Source organism: Nicrophorus vespilloides, unplaced genomic scaffold, assembly GCF_001412225.1.
Source record: "Nicrophorus vespilloides isolate i.1.1-1 unplaced genomic scaffold, Nicve_v1.0, whole genome shotgun sequence".
Lineage (NCBI taxonomy): Eukaryota > Metazoa > Arthropoda > Insecta > Coleoptera > Silphidae > Nicrophorus > Nicrophorus vespilloides.
The window spans coordinates 90,253-113,177 of NW_017095468.1; the positions used below are offsets into that span (position 1 = coordinate 90,253).

At 35.7% G+C, this 22,925-nt stretch overlaps 1 protein-coding gene and 1 pseudogene across 4 annotated transcripts; one reads left to right on the top strand and one right to left on the bottom strand.

The window, feature by feature from the left end:
- Window positions 1-26: 26 nt before the first annotated feature.
- Window positions 27-20,564, top strand: LOC108557919 (spondin-1). 4 transcript variants are annotated; one of them, XM_017915036.1, is made up of 12 exons: window positions 27-186; window positions 5,171-5,396; window positions 16,308-16,522; window positions 16,582-16,773; window positions 16,841-17,047; window positions 17,310-17,564; window positions 17,620-18,222; window positions 18,274-18,547; window positions 18,633-18,806; window positions 18,875-18,985; window positions 19,321-19,560; window positions 19,630-20,564. In XM_017915036.1, exons 2-12 carry the CDS (start codon window positions 5,219-5,221, stop codon window positions 19,860-19,862), a joined length of 2,682 nt encoding a protein of 893 aa, XP_017770525.1. In that variant the 5' UTR covers window positions 27-186; window positions 5,171-5,218; the 3' UTR covers window positions 19,863-20,564. The 4 variants fall into 4 exon arrangements, with proteins under 4 accessions (XP_017770525.1, XP_017772815.1, XP_017772069.1 ...); XM_017915810.1 differs by lacking the exon at window positions 27-186 and adding an exon at window positions 3,189-3,242; XM_017917326.1 differs by lacking the exons at window positions 18,633-18,806; window positions 18,875-18,985 and having other exon boundaries at window positions 28-186; window positions 19,630-20,563.
- A 297-nt stretch (window positions 20,565-20,861) lies between these two features.
- On the bottom strand, window positions 20,862-22,139 carry LOC108556274 (annotated as a pseudogene).
- Window positions 22,140-22,925: the final 786 nt, after the last annotated feature.

Genomic DNA, 22,925 nt, shown 5'->3' on the forward strand with positions numbered 1-22,925 from the left:
CGCGTTCCCATATTGTAGCGGACTTGGAACTTTCGGTCTGTCGCTGCAGGCAGTTCGCGATCGCAATTCATACAGATAACAACGCGAAAATTAACTGAAAGTTTTGTATAGTGAGAATACGGAATTCTCAACTCGTTTCCAAGCCGCAATTCCCATAACAACTGCAAATAATTAATCTAACGCAAAGTAAGTGTTCTTTGGTTTTCAATTATTCTTATAATTATAATACAATATAAATAAAAAATGCACTTAAAACTTAAACTGGAATTGGGAGAAAGTGGAATTATAATTTCATCGATAATTTTGTAATCGATTTGGCAACTCCATTGAAAAACTTGATAACCTTTTGCGAAGAAGTGAACAAAAAAAAAACTAGAGTGTCAGAGAGTTCGCGTTTTTCCAGAGTTTTCGCAGAAAATTGAGCGTTTCACGAAGAGTATTTACCACGAGAAATCGCGCCTTATCGCCGTCAATGTCTCTTTTTCGTCTTCAATAATATTTTGATAATCTGCGAAATGTTTTCTTATTTTTTTTTTCTCCTGATAGCATTTGCTCCCAAGGCCTAAATTACAAATCCACAAAAATTATTGTAATTCAGTTACTTCATCCAATTAAATTCAATCGTCCACTTAACTTTAACGCACTTTAGGTAGTTTTTTTTTATATTATCTTAAAAAAAAATGTTCAAATTGCAATGAATCACTCTCGATAAGAAGTGTCGTAAGATAACTTGAAATTTAAATCAAATAGAGAATATTTAATTCAACGTTGATTTTATTATGAGTTTTATCTACATGCAATTAAAATTTAATTTAATCTAATTTATGTTTGAGCATTTAAATAAATTACGTTTATTTGGGATTAATTTTAAATCGCAAATAATTTGTATTCATAATGTTGAAGATCTAATTTGCGTGCTTGATTATTATCATTTATAATTACGAAACGCATTGTTATTAACATAGGAAACATTATTACTAGTTGGGTGCACTTCAATACACGATGTTAATTTACATTTTCGGTGAGCACGGATAATTAAATATGCTTTTGCACGGATTGACTGATCGACTCAAATATATTAGTTGTTGCAGCAAACTAAATGCAAATATTTCGTTTTAATTGCTTTTCAAATAAATAATTAAACAAAAAGCAAATAAATGTAAAAGTATCATTCGAATTATTTCTATTAAGAAAATAACGGAATCTCAGATTTGTGTTACTTAACAATGCAGTGTTACATGAACTGAATTGATTCAAATAGTAAAAGATAAATTCTGCATTCGGAATTGTTCGGATTTGTTAAACTGGCAGAAGAAAGATTATGACTATGTTTATAATTGTAATAATTAATCGCACATTGACATATTTAATAGCTTCCAAATTCATGATAATTTTTGACAATTAAAAAAATATATAAACTGACTTTAATTGTCAAAATCAATATGTCAACTGTCAATTATTAAAATCAGAATGACATCGAGCCATAATGTTCCCATTCGTTTAACTACTCCATTTGACAATCAATTGAACAATCGATGTTTTGCCTAAGGTCAGTTTGCCAATTGGAGATTTCTCTGCTATTATTGGTTATAATTCAAAATAGCCGATATTTCAATGACAAATGAAAATTGCATGTCAGTTGACATGTTAAAATTGAGAAAACGAATGCTGCTGTTCTAATTGATTCTGTTACTCGATTTTACAATCTATAAAACGAAAGATTTTTCTTAAGCTTATGTTGCCAATTGCAGACATCTTTCCTGTGCTATTATTGGTTGTAATTCAATATAACAGATATTTCAATGACAAATAAAAGTTGAATGTCAGTTGACACTAATTGTAAAAAATATATGTATGTGATGTGTTTCCATTAATTCAGATACTCTATTTGGTAATCAATGAAACAAACGATATTTTACTTAAATCTTTAAAGGGTCAGAAATTCCCAACCCAACAAATTTCTAGACAACTGAATCAGACAACTTTGTCAACGGAATCAACATCGGATGATATGGACTATCAAAACCAACCAAGTTAAAGGGTAATTCCTCTTTCATGGACATTTTCTAGTAAATTATAATAATTCCACATTGGGCATGTGGTACATTGCGTGTACCACCGCCCCTTAAAGAATTAAGGTCAGTTTGCCAATTGGAGACATTCCTTTTATAATATTATTGGTTACTATTCAAAATTGCCGATTTTTCAATGAGAAACAAAAGTTGAATGTTAGCTGACATTAATTGTCAAAATCTATATGTGACAGAGGAAATGCCAATGGAACAATTTTTACTTAAGATCAGATTGTCAGGATGTCTGGTCGATATTTAAATGTTAAATGAAAATAACCATTTTGAATTAAATTTTAGATTTTAATTACAGCAAAGTTTTGAATATGAATATATAGTTTCTGAAAAGATTTGAGCAAGTGTGTGCATCGGTACATTCTCTAATATTTGTATATGACAAGAGGATTGTTAATTATAATATGTTGGGTATTCGAAGGATACAAAACAATGGATAGACAGACGTGCAGCGAACTAATTTTGTAATTGGATCGGATACGAATACTTTCATCGGAAGTGCAGAGTTCCGAGTCGGAAGTTTCTACTGCTCCGGCAACTTATTAACGTTCGAAGAACTATCAAACTAAACTTGTGATTAAGCTCAAAACAAACCTTTGCTCGCATTCGCGTTGCCCCAACTAGTCTATGCATGTATGCACATTGCACATTATACAATTGAGAATCTATATAGCTGTTGTCGCCGTTTGAGCGATGGATCGGTGATGCTAGGAATGGGAGTTGGTCCTTCAATAATTCATGTGCTCGGGGGATGCAATAGCGGCGTTAATTAGAAGCGTTAATGATTTATTAGCCGTTTAGCGCACATTATCGCATCCAGGAGAAATCGTATTCTGAAGCGTTCCGTCGCTCAAACTGGTAACGATAAATCTGGTATCCATTGAAGTCTGGAAATTATTTTGTTTTGAATGTAAATGCGACGCAAAAATCATTGCCAATCAGCTGAGACGCGTTGGCATTCAATCATGGATCATGTAGCCTTCGCACTGTACTCTTACATCAAGTGATTCACGATTGCTTATAGCCTAGTTTCATCTTTTTAACCGCAAGGAGCAATTGGCGACCAACGTGGGGTTCTGCCAACACAATTATAAAATAATCACATTTTACGCAAACTACTTCACAATTTCTGTGCATTTAACCAACTCTACTCCAGAGGTTCGTTATCCAAGTATCATGTTTCCAGGTGATAAATGCATTAAAACTAGAACAAATCATAGCTCGTAACGCGAAGCACTGTCGCTGATTAAACCTCTATAATATTAATCCGACGATTAAAGCTACAAATAGCATCATTTATCTGCATAATAACGGCTCGCCTTTTCGCAGGCCGTCGCGAATTTTATTACAGAAAGCGCATACCTTTATAAAGTATAAATAGACCAGTTCGCTGTTCAGAACGACGCAAAATCAGAAGTTCTCGCAGCACGTTTTCCAATGAAACCATCGTCGTTCACAATTTAAAAAAAATAATAAAAGAATTTAATTACCACATAACTTTCTGTATATCAAATCAATCTTTTAATATTGCGAAACAATATGATGGATGCGCCGGGTTTCAAAACCATCATAAATTTTCTATTTAAAAAAAATAATAAAACAAGAGAAACGTCAAAACTTAAAAAAAATATATCTCAAATGTTAAGTTAATTGTTGTTAATTGTTATTTTTCATTTGATTATTGTTTTTAAATTTGTAATCAGTTAATGTGTTATTTAATGGTTATTAAATTGTTGGGAATATATCATTTGCGGAAATGGTTATTATTATTATTCATATTTTGTCGATCAATGATTCCATTCATAACAATTATAATAAATGTCAAAAGTCAAGAAAGCCGCACGATAATTTCATCGAAGGTTCGTTTACACTTGTAATCCATTTCGTGATGAATTTTCGAAATCATGATTTATACTTCAGGTAATTATTCAATAAATAATTAGAAATTGAATCTTAATTTGTAGTTGGTATACATTTTACATGCCATATTTGACAGTTGATGTAAAAATAATGTAAACAAAAGAAATTGCCAACTGTAATTTAAAATTCTAATAAATTATTACCGAAATCGAAAAATAAAAAGACATATTGCGTAAATGCGTGTACGTTTGATTGATATAAACCAAAATTGTATAGATGACAGTTGAAAGGAAAAAAGAAACTATGAAAACAAACAAAAAAACATGAGAAAATCTCTGTTCAGTCAAGGACGGCTCGATCTTGCTTTCTCTGCTTTGCGATTACAGCCACATCGGGCCGAATAATGTTGAAGCATATGCGAGATCCGAGTTCTAATTTTAAAATCTCGCGAAGATGGGTTAAGGTCGGATTCTTGCGCAATGAACGTCAACAGTTCGGGCCAGATACAATCCGTGATAGATTTGCCGAATGACCGTGAATTGTTTTCCCATTTTGTTTTGTTTCTTCTCTCACTTCTTCAGTGTTATGTGAACACAACACAATTGGGATCTAGAAGTATTACTAATAAAACAAAATGTTCCGTATTTCTACACTTCTTAGTAATAATAAAGATTAAATATAATTTGAAATAACCAATTTGAAATAATCTATATTAAATTTTACTTATATAAAATTACATAACTAATATTTTTAAAAGGCGACCATCAATGATTTTTTTTATATAAATAAACCGCAATTTGTATATTGTATAGTAGCAGTTTTTGTTTCAATTTATTAGATTGAAACAATATAAAAACTCGGCTTTTGTTTGCATATAAATTGAAGTCTTTCATTATTTTATATTAACAGTTTCGCATTGTATATTTTTGCGCAATTGTTTTGTAAATATTTTCGGAACGACGAACGCACATTGAAAGTTTCAAATTGAAATGATTCAATCTGTTGACTGCATTAATCAGCCATCCAGTTTAATTATCTGGAGGGTTGGAAAATTTTCGCTCGGCCAAAATTAAGAGGGAAAGGGCAAAAAAAAAGAGTGCGATGAAAACAGCCGTTGGCCGGTCGCCAGGCGTTCGATCGTTTAGGAGGAGAGGAAAGAGCGGGCTAATGAAAACGAATGTTTCTCATTAACACTTAAGAGTTTTTTTTCTTTCTTTTGTTGCTAGTTTTCGGAGGGCAGGAAGAGTAAATAGAAGCCAGCGATCACCTACAGGATGCGGCTGAAAGTCGCTTTCCTTTGGTTGGTCTCATCCATATCGTGGATTGGCGAGGCTCTGAGATGCGACAGAACTCCGGAGGGAACATTCTCACCGAGGACCAGGGCTGATGGAAGATTCGTTATTGAGGTTTCAGGGAATCCGGATACTTATGTTCCAGGAGAACAGTATAACAGTAAGTTGTTTTTTTTTGCATATGGCAATTGTTGAAAGTTAGTAACAATTATCATTCTTTTTTCTTACAAAGTTTTTGAAGCAGAAACGTTTGTCCCATTTAATCATTTGATGTCCCAGACGTCTAAAGTTTATTTTAGAATTTGCAATTAATTACGAGGTAAAAATAATAACTAGTAAAGTTTTAAATATGTTAAAATATGCAGCAATTAAAGTAGTCTTTAGTATTGGGTTGTCATGCCTAAATATATTAAATACAAATGATCTGTATCAGTTTTAGTACTTTAATTGAACTTTAGGAACATAATTCTCTAAATTTAGATCTGATGATGATGATGATGATAAACCGTTAAGACAGGGGTGTCATACTCGCGGCCCGTAATAATATATAATAAAATAACAAACCGACGAAGAATACAAATAAGATAGGTAGAATTCGCTAAACATTTTTTTAATTACACTCTTTTTTGCTGTTATTAAACAAAATGCGTACATTTATTTTGAATTAGGTATTTAAGCATAAATATTATCTAAAATATGTCAAAAGTTGGGTTACTGACTTTTTGACAGATGAAAAATGTTGAAATAAGATTTTCAAACAATTCTGAGATTTGAAAGAAGTAGTATATCAGTTTAAAAAACTAAAAATCAAGACACAAGCTATTTTTCCGATCCAATATGGTTGCAAGATTTATCTTTTATGGTTGATATAACCAAACACTTAACCGATTTAAATTTATCATTACAAGGAATAGATTACGAACATGTTTTATATAATTAAAGCATTCAAATGTAAGCTAGTTCTTTGGGAAAAGCAAATTAAAAATGAAGAATTAACGCACTTCCCGACGTGCAACATGAACAAATCAAATTTAGATGATAGATTTAGATTTAGATTCTTTGGAAGATTATTCAACAAATATATACTCAGTACGGCTGGGTATATGCAAATGGATGTGATCGAGATTCAGTGCGAATTCAATTTTGAAGGCAAAAGGTTTGAAAACAATCGAAAATTTGCTTATGAAATTATTTCCATGTTTGGACTTATCAGTGCGAGCAGTTATTTTCACTTATAAAAGGAAATAAGTCTCCTGTTAGAAACAGTATTAATGACGCTCACCTTGCCTCAGTTTTGAAAGTAATCACTGCGAACAATTTTTTTCCCGAAATAGGAAAGATAGTAGCAGAGAAGAGATATCGAGTGTCAGGGCATAAACATTACATTTTTCTTGTTCTTTTATATATGTTTATTATAATGTATTATTCGAAATATAGAAACGTAGGCTTTTCTATGAATATTGATTTTTTTTTAAATCTTGTTTGTTTGGCCCAAGTTATCCAAACGTAGTATTCACCAGATAATACACTTTCCGATCTCCACAATTTTGGGTCTTTGCAAAATTCCATTACCTGCAAGAACGATTAATTTTTAGTCGACATATAAAACTACCTGACGAAATGTTTTTGATGAAAAACCTAATAAATTTTGTGAGGGTGTAATGTTTAAGTTGCATAAAAGATGAAGAAAGGTTTATAGATCAAAAATAGTGCATACGTAATTAAAAATGTATATATCTAACATATATATATATATATATAAAGGTTTAGATTTTTAATCTTCCTGAAAAATCGGCACGAACTTTCCGGATAACCTAATATTTCTAGAATTATTTACTAATGAAACAGTTCAATACTAAAGGAATTGTACAAAATCTAAGTTCTTATTTTTCGTTACATAACTTATATTATATTTGTATGTCAAAAAGTTAAAACAGAAATATCGAATGTAGATGTACAACACACCTAACTCTCGTTTTACGCGGTACTTTCTTTGCACATTTCGCTCCATGTTAAAATAAAATAATAAACGTTGAAAGTAACCAATCCTATACTTTTTTTGCATACTTTTCTATTTACATGGTTTTACATTAAAAAAGTTACAATTACGATTCACACGTTTTTCTCAGAAACCTATCTAACTCGGGGAATATGTGTACTGCACTTAGAAGAAAATGTTTAAATTTTGAACGCATATCATTTTTCGTTTCGTTTACTGAATTCCTTGCGAATTAATAACTTAGGACGGCTTCGGAAGCAATTAATTCGGAGCCCCTCCGAAAATCCCACTTTAATTGTTCCGAAGTTTTCGGAATCATTTCCCACGGCTTATTCGGCAGTTTCTAGTGTTTTTATTTTTAATTATTTTTCCTCGTCGTCGTCCTTTCGTGAATCGGTAATTTATTTTCGCCACGTCGACAATAACAAGCAAATTGCTCGGATTCAATTCGCAATTAAAAATCCTTTCGCCTCGCGCCATTACATCCACTAATCCGACGATTTTCAAGTTTCGGAAGCTCCCGGCGGGTGCTTAAAATTTTGTTATTTTCTTTCGATTCGTCGCCCTCTTTCTGCTACATTAAATTGTTTCAAATTATCATTAAAATACTTAAATTATAAGTAATTTCTCAGTAACAATTATTGAAAAGTTTCATTTTTAATTAACAATCTACAATTTTGCTAAATCGACACTAATTTCAACTAATGTTGAACGTTTTTTGACAGATGACATTTAATTTGAAATATATACATTAACTAATTGCAATTGTGCAATGTGCTATTAGGGTTTTCGGTTTTTAAAACCCGGTTTCTGAAAAACGTTTTTTTTTTCATTAATTATTTGATTAGAAACAAACATTTCGATACATAATCGTTTTTAGTACACAGCAGGATAAACTTTTGCAGAAATGGGTTCAAAAATTACGCTTGTCTGGACTCGCTACTTTATATAGCTATCTATGTATGCCTATATTTATAGAGTTATCGCTTTGAGTAATATAATATAGTCGATGTCGCTTAATTGGGACACGATTAAGCGTCTGACCCAATTATCCGAAGTTCTATTGCCATTTGTTATTTGCTCGGTTTTGTTTCCGTTCTTTGGGATTTGTCCCTATTAAGCAGTTGTCCCAATTAATCGGGACACCGGAAAATCGGCTGTATTTGTTTCCTAATGCAAAAGAAGAAAGAAATCTAAGAAAATGTATATCGTAAAATATAAATATGCAAACTTAAGCATATCTTTATATAAAAACTAGGTTTTTGGAAATTAGGAACTTCTCCGTATGTGCGTGGTATTCCGTGGAACGCGCTGCTAACAACCAATACAACCACACAATACATATTCCCACTTCAACTTTATCAAAAAAAAGCATCTAATTCTTCATTATTTTTTCAGAAAAATATAATAATATTTTATAGTCATTTAGATAAATGATTCGTTTCTATGGAGAAAATTTTATTTTGTTATTGTAATGTAAGTTTTTAAGATTTGTTTTGTGAGAATTTTGATTTATTTTTCAATTTTGTATAAGGTTTAAACCGATTTTGAAATTTGAAAACCGGTTTATTAAAATGTCGGTTTTTGCATAAAACCTAATACCGATGTTAAAGAAATCTTTCTACAATTTGCGGAATCTCGTTAATGCGTTAAAGCAGTTAACATAACGCGATACATCATTAGTGTCATCAACACTTGTTTGCGTTTGTTATGTCAACGTCAGTGGCAGCTCGTAGCGAGTGAAGTGCGGTAATCCATCTTTCGCTTGAGGGTGGCGACGATGTTAACCCTAATCCAAACGCATCTGCATATCTGCCTTCTCCTCCTCTTCCTTCACCTCCTTTATACGTACAGATATATGTACATGTATTTGCTTTGGCATGTGCAAAAGATTATTTACGTCGCCAAGTAAGTAAGTAACTCTCGACATCAGCAAACGCACATATAGAAACGTGCACATCCATACATATTTATAGAAGGAACAGGAAGAGGATAAAAGTAAAACCGCGCAACCGGAGACGACTTTTGCACAACTTTTTGTACTTCTTCTTATTAAGTTAAGTTCGGCGAGGCGGGCAAGGCAAAGAGAATAAAAGGGAAAGAAACAAAAAGATGAAAAGAAACGAGCGATGAAATAATGAATGTGTGAAAAGAGAAGGGTTCGGAAAAGTCCGGCGAGAGGATTTATCGCTAGCCAGAATAATCCCCGCACCGTCCGCAACACGCTTATTCAAATCCTGTTGACTGGTTATACACATCCAGGTCACCATTATTTACAACTAACCGTTTTCTTCATTTGCCGTATATTGCATAAAGCACGAAACCACTGAAAATCAATAAAATCTTTATTGAAAAATATACTAAATTTAAAATTCATTTTTCAAGAAATTGAAAAAAGTTAAATAAATAAGTAAACTAATTGATTCAGAATATAAAGATAAAAAAAATACTTATAGATCTGGAATATACTTTGAAATGACTGGGAAAGTTGAAATGAGAATAAACGATCTCTTAAGTGATCATTTTAGAATATTAAAAAGAGATTCCACATTTGTTTTTCTTTATAATTTTCGACTAAGTTATTATTATATTGGTATTGCTGTAGTGCTCGATTAGCTTCTTATTAAAGTTAATTGGATCTGTTTCTTCCTAGTATATAAATATCATATTAAAAAGGATTGCATTTATGGAATATGCAGATACGCTTTCATTGCAGCTGCAAACAGACTGCGTTGTCGTTAAAATAATCGGGGCATTTGCAAATTTCAAAATTTCAATGAGGTGATTCCGTTGAAGCCGCTTAACGGCTATATTGATTTCGGTATGAACGAAGCGAAAAGTGCGGCCGAGGTCTGTGTGTGTGTGGGATGAGATATGGAAATGAAAGAAGCGAGAGAATAAGAAATGCACTGAAAATAATAGAGGAAGATAGCAAGAAAGTCTGAGATGGAATGAAAAAAAAGTTAAAAAAGGAAGGAAGAAAGAACAGAGATCGGTGGATGGGAAATAGTGGAAGATCATTAAATCTTATGACGGTATAATCCGAGGATACTTAAAGGTTGGCTTGGGGGAACCTATATATGCATGAGACCAGATAGTGTTGCGCTAATCTACTTCCCAATACACTTTTCGAAGAAGCCCATCGTCGATGGTCATAAAGAAATCCAGACGGCTCTGGCTTCCCTATTTAATTACGTAACGACAGCTCGATTCCGAAATCCCCCAGCGTTCGATTACCGCTAACTGACTGACATCTTGCAAATCCGTCGCGCAAAGTATACAAATTTACCATCCGGAATAACAAAACTAAAGAGCAACAACATTTGTAATAAAAAAAATACTACATCAACAAAACAAATGAACGGTACACGTACGAAAGCTGTGCTTTTAATCTGGATTGTTTGTTCTGGCGGTATATAGGTGAGGTGAGCCTTTGTTTGCGTAATACCGTGGAGTGTGGGTAACGTATGTATGTGTGTGTGTTTGTGTTAAAGCTCGTGAAAGATGGATTCGCTGATACATAAAATTCCCTCGCCTAATATTTGCCTAATTTGCAAATAAATGGAAAACACGACGGCCGTTTTCCTCCCAAATCCGACTCTGTCCTTTTTTTCCCCATACGTATGAATAAATGCATACGCGAATGTGCATTTCGTGCCCGGCGCTTCCGCCCTAACGAATCACTATGAAAACGCAACAAGCGCGCTTGTAAACAAGAAAACACCAAAGTATTTATTTTTAAATAGTAGTTCATTGAAGTATAGTGAAACTAAATTTAACGATCAAAATAAATTGTAACTAAAATGACTCGCTTAAGGAGCGACGATGCTAAAAAGTGACGAGGAAAAGTGCCACATGATTTTCAAAACTTGTGTTCAGATATATTATGTGTTTTTTAATATACAGTGGAACCTCACTTAACGAGCACCTCGCGTAACGAGCATTTCGCTTAACCAGCAAAATGAATTGTAAGAAAAATGACTCGCTTAACGAACGACGTTTTGCACAACGAGTGACTGTCGTGACCGACCAATTTATTGTCATCTATTGTATAAGTAATATGTATATTTGTTAGGGCCATGACTTTCCTCTGAATTATTACAATCATATTTAACGTATCCATCAAATATACAAACGGATACTTGTACGTGATTATTTAGATATTTAGAATAACTTGTATAATATTCCGAACGACGGTTACATATTAAATCGTATAGTTGCGTCTATTTGTATCACCACTTAACAGCCTTCTGCACTTAGATAAAGAAACGGTTGTATTTTCCACAAAGTCAAACCCTTTTCTCGCACGCAGCCCCTTTTTGAAATGAACATATTTTTGTATTATATAATTTAGTCTTAGTCAGGGGATCGAATAGAGAGGAAGTCCTAGTTAAGGGGCCGATCTGAGAAGTTGGTTTTACTTGGAGAGTCCAAGGAAGAGCACTTACTTCATAAATACTAACTTAAGAGGAGAATGTAACTCTTAGTTAATAATCCATGAGATCAGCTATTGTATAGTTGACTTCTCAATAAAAACTCCGATGTTAATTAAGAATATTGCATTTAATATTCATAAACCCCTCTAAGACTCCGCAACGACATAACTACGAGATAATCCACGGTGTCCAGGGATTCCTTAATCCCGGGACACGACATGACGATGAGAAATCCCGGATTTCGCGCCTTCTACATCATTTTTAAAACTTATGTACACATATTATCGATACAAGTAATATAAACAAATAGAGTCAGGCGTAATCCGTGTGTAAATGGGAAAACAGTACCTGATGTCTTGTAGTCATTCAAGTTGCATCTTAGTATTATTTATGTTCACACATATTTCCAAACCTGTTATTTGTGATTTTTTCATTTGCAAAATTTAATAACATTTGCATGTCTAAAAATAAAAAGCCAAAGAATAAATATGAAAAGCGAAATCATTAAAAAGAGTGTCGTGGCTGACCATTTTATTATCATCTATTGTATAATTAATAAGTATGTTTGTTAGATTCATCACTTTTCTCTTAATTATTACATATCATATTTCACGTATTCATCAAATATACAAACTGATACTTGTTCGTGCATGTAATTCATTTAGTTTAATTAATACCCCATTTAAATCTCCTGCCAAAAACTAGAGAATATAAATACATTCAAACATTTACAAATGTTATCAAACCGTAAATTGTTAAATGATAATTATCGATTATTCAAATACAATAATTCAGATTCTGATGATGAAATACATAACGATAGTTACCCAGTATATTTGACAACCTGATAAATATATGTGACATTTGTACCAACTTAATAGAAGTGGCTTTGCATGTGCATGTATTTTGTACTTTCTCTTCAATATTGTCAAAAAGTATTGTAAATTAAATGACACCCGTTCTGTATTAGAGAAATTAAATATGAATTTCGCTAATAGCAGTTTTCATAAAAGAAATAATAGAGTGATACGGGCGACCATAGAATGTGTTAATTATAACAGATTATGTTCAAACTTTGTTGACAGTTTAATCTAAAGCTGTCTAATAGTTATCATGAATTTCCGATGAGGGAACCAATTAATAGAAGATTACTAACTCCAAAAAATATATTTATAAGTCATGCTACGTTTGAATTGTTTATTTAATTCAATTTTGTTTTTTTTTTTTGGAAACCATTTCTGCTGAACAATCTTAAAAAAAAACAGTTAAATCAGTGGTTCTTAACCCCTTAAAATTTTAAAACATTTTCTTGGTACACTATTTTAAAATACTGATTTTATATAACTAACACTTCACTCAATAAGTAGGATGTAGGATGACTAATAAAACAACAACTTTTGGGCAATATTCGACTTTATTCATCAGCATAGTCTCCTTCAAGAGTGATACATTCATTCCAACGCTTCTCTAACATTTCGGTACTTTTCTTTGGCCTCAAAATACGGCTTTCACCTTTTGCTGTCTACTCAGCTTACGACCGATTTAACTCTTGAGTATAGTTGTGGATTCAGGTTTCATCCATTGATACATACCGCATGAAAAATCCTTTTTATTTCGTTTGAACAGCTCCAAATAGCGGTACGTTATACCCATTTTGAACAGATCTTTCTTGTGATCAAATGTTCATGCAAAATGGTGAATACACTGCCTTCTCTTATCTTCAGGGTGTCAACTATCTCACGCAACTTCAATTTACGATCGGCCAAAACCATTTTGTGGACTTTTTTTGTGTTTTCTGCAACAATTGCTGAATTTGGGCTACCAGAGCGTTCAGCATCATTTGTATTTGTATTACCACGTTTAAAATCAGCAAACCATTTCTCTATCATTTGTCTCGACTGAGATGAGTTCCGATAACATTTATCAAGACATTGCCTTGCTTGAACGTTATTTTTCCCATCAAAAAGCAATGTTTTATCAACACACGAAATTCAGATTTTCCATTGTTTTGAAAATTACAAAAGTATCGCCAGAAAAACCACTGTAACTTGTGAACTTAACGTCAGATTGTCATGAATTTTTGACAGTCGTCGTCTGAAGGTTGGTACATCCTAAAAATCATATGGATAAACGTGCTATCTATATGTCATCCTACGAACTTATTGAGTGACGTGTTACTAGATACAAACACCTGCGATGTCCGACTGGTTATGGAGTTTGTTACTAGGTACAATAATGAAAAATAAATCCGAAAATAAAATGTATAATATTTATTTTAAAATTACGATGTGCCAAATAAATTAGACTTCTGTTGTTGAATACACTTCAAGTCAATTACCTAGTTTTAATATTGACCATGAAAAATCCATTTTCGTACAGATATGTGGTACCAAAGGCAATAAAACAGGTGCGGATATTCCTTACGAATATATATTCAAAACTTTTTTTTGAAATGTTAGTTCAAACTTAAATTCTTTATCAATTCTGGCAGAGTGTCATCATGGGTTAGTGATAAATTTACTTTCTGCTACCATCTAATTTTTTTGGAAAATATTTGTCAACTTTTGCAATTAATTTTTGGTGATGACATTGAAATAAATATTATGTATGTTCTTTATCAAATTCCAATTATCTGCAATCATTTGAGAATAATTTGGAAACATTTCGTAAATGGATTCGAAAAAGTGGTATAGAAAGTTTTTCGAATCCATTTATGAAGTATTATATCTCGCATGGAAATCATGTTGTGTTGATTTCTTTGCTTAGATAAATTTAGTTGAATTAGAATGGAGAAGATGTCTGCCAAATATGAAAGTTTTGCAATACTTTTTTTGTCGTGGAAATTAATAGCCAAATTTGATTTTTTATCAATTAGGAATATTTCAAGGCAATTTGTCACACAGATGCGAAATACAAAAGACAAAATATTCTTTATCAGATGGTCAGTAATTAAAATATTTCTTGAAAAATAAACAAATTAATGTATATTTGCTATAGTGTAGAAATCGTAAACCAATAATTATAGAAATTATTTTGATTTGAAAAGATATCAAAACATAAAAAATCTAATCGTTTAAGAATAGCTAACTTAGATTTTATTTATTTATGAAATATATTTCCGGTAAACTAATCATGCAACATTGCTCGATCGTCCGTAGTTGATAACAAAAATATCGCGGGTTTTTTTATGCACGGAGGCATCTTATTATTGCATCCGTTTCCGGTCGGTTGCCGCAAAACCAAGCAAAATCTGTTTCGTGAAATTGGAGACAGATTGCGCCGCTGCTAAATGGTCCATGTTTGGATACACCAAACGGGAAACAAAACAAATACTAAAATGAGTTTTGCAAGGTTTTGCGTTTGCCGAGGATCGATTGTGGTGGACCCATTGTCCTTTTCGCAGGAGAGAAAATTGGGACAAGTCCTAATTAAATTGTCCCTCCATCAACCACAAACACACTTACACACTAGTATATCCCGTCGCCTCCGCCACAAATCACTATGACTTCCTTAAAACTTTATTTATGTCCAAGCGCGACGCCAGTTCTTTCTTCTTTTATTTCCATCGCATCGCCACTTCCCCCCATCCTTGATTCCCTTTAGGGCCTTTCCTTTATCCCCCTTCGACAGCCTATTTATCTGAACTCTTTATACATCCGAATGCTTGCGCTAATTAATTTTCCTTCGAGACTTCCTCTTCCACTCTCCACTCTCACCATCAATGCAACAACAACAACAATGCTATAAAAGCAGCGGCCTTTGATCGTAGCTTATTGAATTGAGCTTATTTGAATTTATTTATTTATTCACTGTTACAAAATTTTTAATTCCTTTCAAATTAAAGCAAGTAAACAACAAGTTAAACTTATTATTGTGAATATTTTCTTTTCATTTATTATCAACTTCCACTACATTCGTTTTTTTAAATTTGGTCTGAGATTTAAACTCTCCACCGTACATGTACAGCGGTACACTCCGTTGTCATCTTTTCCATCCTATTCCTTTCATTTTAAAATGTTAAAATGTTATCATTTATTTACATAAATATACTAGACAACACTCTTCCAAGAGTTATATACTTTTAAAAATAAACTCATTAATAAAAGGGTTAAATACTTGCTTTAACAGTTGTAACCATAAATATAATAATATAAAATGTTGAAGTTCGAACACATATATGCACAGCAAATTTTCAATGGATGAAAGAGTGTTTTATAGAATAATAAGCTTAATTGCATTTTCATCTGTGCTGTTATCGTATTTCAAAACTGTTAACTGATAAATACATGAGGGCAGAAATGAACAGTAAGCATTAATGCACTCTTTTGTATTCAAATACAAAAAAAGAACTTTGTTGTTGGACACAGTGTTGTTGAATCTGTATTTTACATGTTGTTTATGTGTTATTCGAATGTTCGTGAAGGCAAGAAAATATTTTTAATAGATTCATTCTCAAGTGAGAGCTTGTTGAGTTGCTGTTGTTGAATGGCAGCTTTTGCGCGTCGTCGGAATGTAATATAAGTTTCGTTTCGCGTTTCCAACGTTCTCGTTATTATCGAGTATATATATATATTTTTGTTGAGGTTTATTTGTGTGCAGTCGTGTGTTTTGAATGGATCGCTTTAAATTTTCGCAGTATTCTTGAGGAGCAACGGAGAGTACCAGGCCAAAAACAAGTTCAAGGACTTTTTATTGTTGGTGGAACATGAACCTTCCGAGAAGATCCTTGGTGAAGTACACAATCCTTCGGTGGGCACACTCCAATTGCTCGGTGATATGTTGATGAAGTTCAGCGAGAAATGCCGAAATGCCGTCATGCAGACAAACTCTCTTCCTAAATCTGAAGTGCAGGTAGAGTATATCATCAGCCGTTCATCCAATTTGCAAATTATTTCGAAAGTCCTCTTAAGGTGTTGTGGGTTGCGCCTCCTTCTGGAAGCGGTTGCGTAGCAATCCGTGCAACAGTCGTTGAATCCAAGGAGTTCTGGTACACCGACGATGGTCCGCTTTCGAAGATCTTATGCGAAGAAGTACAAGAGAACGAAGACACTCAGCCCAACATGCTGAGACAGTGCTGCGCTTGCGACGAAGCCAAATACGAGGTAGTTTAAAGGAGCACTTCAACCGTCTTCAACGGGGGCGAGTAATTCATTTTGGTTTGTTATTAAGGTGACGTTCGAAGGGTTGTGGTCGCGCAACACTCATCCCAAGGACTTCCCCTCAAACGGTTGGCTGACTCGATTCAGCGACATAATTGGAGCCTCACACACCTTCGACTATACATTTTGGAATTACGGCGAAATCGCGAGTAATGGTCTGCGGCAATTAGCTGAAAATGGCAACACCAGGATGCTGGAAAGCGAGCTCAAAGCGAAGGCAAGTTACAAACGTCGTTCACCTCAACCAAAGATCCCCCTTCCGTTCACTCACTCTTCCGCAATAATTGGATTCTTTTAATATTCCTTTGATTCTCCAACATCGCAGTTTATCGATTTCCATCCATCGACTAATTGCATCTCCTCCCATTTATTACCCTTTTAATGTAATACTAATAATATACATAATTTTTAACCATTTGAATAAATCAATAAATTTTACTTATTATAAAAATTGTAATACTTTACATTATTTTTGATAGAGTGAACATATTAGGACTATAATAAAAGCAAGAGGCATAAGCTATCCGAATATAACTGGAAAAACCTTCGCCGTTTTCCGCGTGGACAAGAGACACCATTTGATGTCGCTTGTATCGATGATAGATCCTTCGCCCGATTGGATTGTCGGTGTTTCCGGATTGGAGCTTTGTCTTAGGAATTGCTCCTGGGTGGAATCTCGAGTGCTAAACTTGTACCCGTGGGACGCTGGAACAGACGATGGTCCAACTTACATAGTAAGTCTTAAACAATATAATCAGATTTGAAAAAATATCGAACTTTGTTCATCAGTCTGCGAATCAACCGTCAATGCCACCGCATCCCATAAGAAGGATCAAATCGAACAGCCCCAACGACCCGCGTTCCCCGTTCTATGATCCCACCGGAACGGAGATGAAGCCTCTGGCCAGGCTCTACCTTTCCAGGCAAAGATTGTACGAGAAGAACTGCGTGGCGCAGGTGGATGTGAGCGAAGAGGATGGCGGTGTCGAAGGCGACAAGTGCGAAATGGAGGAGTGGTCCGAGTGGTCCAAATGCACGGTCACCTGCGGCAGAGGCTTCAAGTACAAGCAGAGGGCGTACAAGAATCCCGCGAGCAATTTTGTCTGCAATAAACCGCTGACGAAGAGGGCCTCGTGCGTGGCCATCCTGGAGCACTGCAGCAATCAGCAAAGGCCACAGGAGGCCGATCCCAGCTGCAGCCTCACCGGATGGGGCAACTGGTCTAGCTGTACCGCACCGTGCGGTCCCGGCTGGAAGACGCGCAGCAGGCGCTACAAGAACAGGAAGGCAGCAAAACGATGCGCGGCAGGAAACGAGAACCCCGAACCTCTGGAGCAGAACCTGGAGTGCATGGAGCGCGAATGCGGACCATCTGATAGAAGACCGCTTCAGGTAAAAGGCTTAAATTGTTAAGATATAGTTTTTGATCGTATGTAAATGCAGGAAAGCAAAGAGTGTGAGGGCAGGGCATGGAGTAATTGGTCTCCATGTTCCTCGACATGCGGCAAAGGTATAAAGGTGCGTCGAAGGATGGCCTACAGATCTCTTTGGGGCCGAAGCCCCGCCAGATACAACAGAGGCCTGTTCGACACCGAGGACACCTCCAGGGATGACGACGACGACGGCTCCGATGAGGATCCTTGCATGAACCTAGATGAAAAGGTCGAATGCATCAACGACGATGTCCCTGTCTGCGAGGATACCGTAGACAACTCAGGTAACTCCGTCTATTTCTCATCTTTTACACTTAATTACAACTAATCGCACTAACAAACAAATAAAAATAACTCCCCAACAATCAGCTGTCGTTTGCGGATTTCCGCGCGACGAAGGTGGATGCATGAGCAACGTCGATCGGTGGTATTTCGACGTGATTAAGGGCAACTGCGACATCTTTAGCTACAGCGGTTGCCAGGGCAACAAGAACAATTTCAAGACGCTGGAGCGGTGCGAGAACGTCTGCGACAGTTATAAGAGTAACCTTCCTCTCCGATCCTTTTAATTCTCATTAAATTGATTGCATTACGCATTTTGCACGCCGCAGAGGAATTGCTCGCAAATCGGACAGCCTACAAACGTCAGCTCGGCGTCACCGTTTCCGGTGTGCTCTCTTACAATCTGCACCACATGCAAAACGACGATGCCGACAACTGTGGTATACTTACTCATAAAGTCTTTCTTTTACTACTTAGTAAAATATACAAATATGAGTAATATTAGCGACGAATATGAATTTTATCTTTTATTTAAATGCTAAATAATGTATGAGCGTAGTTTTAGAGAAAGTCTATATTTTGTTCAGCTTCGATTAATTTTGTCGATTTTTTGTTTGCTTAGCATGTTTAATATGAGAATAATGAACATTCTAACATTTCTAACTTATCACAGACTAACGTAAACTGAGTTTGGTCTCGTGCAGAGACAAAGTAGTTGACAAATTTATTGACGGTTGTGGCTTTTCAGTAACCGAAAACTATTTTGGTCGAATAGTACCGGGAAGCCAGACGCGCCAGGATCAGGACAAGAAAATCATTCAGGAGCCGATCGGCGAAGTCGTCGACTGTCAGATGTCCGAATGGACCAACTGGAGCGGATGTAACGCCACCTGCGGCCGAGGATTTTCCACCAAGCACAGATTCATTCGAGTCCATCCTTCTAACGGCGGAAAACGATGTCCACAGAAGATCCTCAAGAAGCGCAAATGCAAAATACCATGCCCCGGCGACTACAGTAAGAAATCATCGAGCTCTTTTTTTACAAAAGTTTGTTTTTCTCAATAATACTATTGATCATATCTAGCAAAGAGAGATCCAATGCTGCCCACCTGGGGTACGGCCAATTCTCTCGAGCACGTGCAGATTGATTGCGTTATGACCGGATGGTCCGCCTGGTCGCCTTGCAGCAGATCCTGCGGCCCCAACGCCGTTCAACAGAGAACCAGAGGAATCCTCCTTCCGCCGAGCGGAAGAGGCGAACCGTGTCTTCACAGGACGGAGGAACGTCCATGCAGTCTACTTGCATGTCCCGAATAAAAAGAAAATGCACCACCTGGATACATCCGGTGTTTATAATACTTTTCAAGTGATAGAATTATTTTCGAACGTCACACATATCTCAATATTTATTCTTATTTTCTTTTACTTTACAACCTCTCTCCATAATCGGAGATACTTAATTTAAGAATGTACTGTATTTTATTATAATTTAACTCGAACATAATATACGAGAATACTAGATTAATTCATATTCGACGACAGTAGACGCTCTTAGCGAGCTGAAATATACGACAAATCTAGTCTTTGTTCAATATTCTATTAAATTTATTAACAAACGGTAAATCGAGTTTGAAAAGAATAATTAGAATAACCGTATAAATATAATACTCTTAATTAGAATTGAAAGATCCAAAGTCAGTACTTATTATTAAATTATTTAAATACAATGTTACCTCACCGCATAACGAGTGACGAGGAGAAGGGAAGTCCCGAATTGTGCGCCCACTACATCAATTTCTTGTTTCCTGTTCAGACATATTATTTGTGATTTTTTTTGCAAAGTTTACTTTTGCAAAATTTTCCCCGTAGAAAAAGCCACTAGAAGACTGCCATAAGAGAATTAAAAAGGTATGTAATCAGAGAAGAGAATTAATTAGGTATGTACCATAAATAATAAACTAATTACAGTGGAACCTGTATAATCCATTCCAAAATTTCCGGACTTTTACTCGTATAGTGAAACAAATTTCCATATAACTAGTGTAAAAAACGATAATGCGTTTCCATATCGGAAAATAAAGCTATATGAAATAAATATGATTTTTCCAAACTTAAACTAGCTTTTATTTTCATTTGTCTTGTTGTACTTACAGATTTTATTTATGCAATTTTCATTCGCGTAAAAAAATCCACGTAAATCGAAAAATCTCGTAAATTCATAATCTTGATAAATGTAAAATGATGCATTATTTGAATTGAGTCAGTAATTGAGCAAAACAAGTTGGAAGGTAAAAAAAAAGGCGATGTCATCTGGTTTTTCTTATAATTTATTACATATATGTATAAAAACAGATAGAATCAGCTGGTTCAATATGATTAATGTCCGATTAGGTTTTTTTTTCGTTGTCGTGATGATGATCAGACGGTGTCAGTTTCGCAAACGTCTTGTTTGAAAACGAACTCATTGCTGTACGTTTTCTGACTTGAGCAACTTCGCTTGCAGGTGTAGACCAGCAGAACCCCGAAATCGAGTTCGTTCTCTTTGAGGACGGTCAGCAACTGAGGCATAACTTGAAACTCGAACTGCCTCGGACCTCCGCACTGCTCGCAATCTGGTACAGAATCAGGTTTCGGTTCCGAAGCGATCCAAAGAGGTTCTCCACCTCTCTCGTATCTCAGGATTTGCTCCGGATTGCAGGCGACGCGTTTCCGGAAGTTCGCAAAAACTTTGTCCTTCTCACAGGTGGCGAGTTCCTCGAGTTCAGCCTCCTCCGATTCCGGAAGAGTTCCGGTTCTGCCTTCGCCGACCAATCTGTTGTAGAGCTGCAACTGTCCCTCCTCGTTGACGACGCTCTTCTTATACTCCTCGCTCTCGATCACGATCTCGTACTCGGTGAAGAGGATGCTTGACAGCTTCGACGGTTTCGAGGGGTTGCCGCACGCGTCCTTATGATGATCCTTCCAGTGAATGATCTGGTGCTCGCTGGAGCAGTACCAGGCTTTCTTGCATTTGCTGCACGTTTTCTCGGCGAAGCATCCGCACAGTTCGCAGAGTTTCGAGAATTGCGCTGCGTCAAAGTGGACGGGTTCCTCTTCCGGTGGCGGTTCGTGGCTGTAGAAAGGATTCTTCCAGGACAACTGGTTGCGGAACACCCGCACGGTGTCGCTACGGTTTCTCTGGCAACAAGTGGCACTGCGACATAAGAATATGAAGATGGTTCTGTGGAAGTTGGCCGGATCGTCCTCGTGCGGCGCGTACACCTGACACAAGAAGCACATCTGTTTCTCGCATTTCGGGCATTTTAGATCCTCGTAACTGGGAATATGCTCGTATGAGAGCCAGGCTGGCTTCCCGCCCACCTTACTCGGAAATTGGGCGCTCTGCACTCTCCATTTCTCGTGCACTTCCTCGCAGAAACCGACGTCCACCTGCGACGAAATCTCCTCGGACATTCTCTTTCTTCAAATTCGCTAACATCCGAAACGCACCTTCAACGCTCTAAACTCACGGGTTATGTTTACACATGCTTCAAGAAGTCAACAACCAGAAACGTCAAAACATCAGCAACCTAGCGCCCTCTGCAGCTGCAAGATTCTACTCCGCATAGACGATACGATGACAGTTGGTTTCTAAAATAATATTTTAGGAGACCCGGATCGGTAGTTATAGTAGTGTTTAGCATAGTAATTTTAGTTTTAGTTATATAGTTTTTAGTGAATTAGTATAGTTAAGAGGTCGTTAGGCTACCCCCAAGATGGGGGTAGACTCAGAAGGTGATCCGGCGATAGTCGTGTGTACAGAAGAAGGGATTACGTCTCTCTTAGACATTATTCACAAGATGAATGGTGTAATCGAAAAAAAAAAGATGTGTCTGTCATACAGAACATCAAATATAAAAAAGAACTTCAAACAGAACTAATAGCATTGGTGCAAGAAGGATCATATTTAGATTCAAACAATAAATCTATAGTGATATCGGACAAACTCAACGATCTTTTAATAAAAAATATTAAACAAAATCAAGATCCCCTTGTTCTCTATGAGATATTGCCCCTTTTGTGGTTCAACTCGAACCAGTGGTTCCTAATATATCACTGTGCCCTTTGCAAATGGGTAGGAAGATTGATAAATACAAAATTGCACAAATAATGCAAGTTCAAGTAAAGCGGGAAGAGAATCACCTGAACCTCGGAAACTAGCAATTATGCAAAGGTCCGAGGATGACATTAAATCGAACACGATTCATAAACTAATCGGTATCCTTCGGAAAGCTTTGGAGGTACCATCAGTATTCGATCAACCGGACTGCGCTTTAGCGGTCGACTCAATAATCACTTCAATAAATATGCTCCAATCTAGGAGCAATAACTACGACTTTA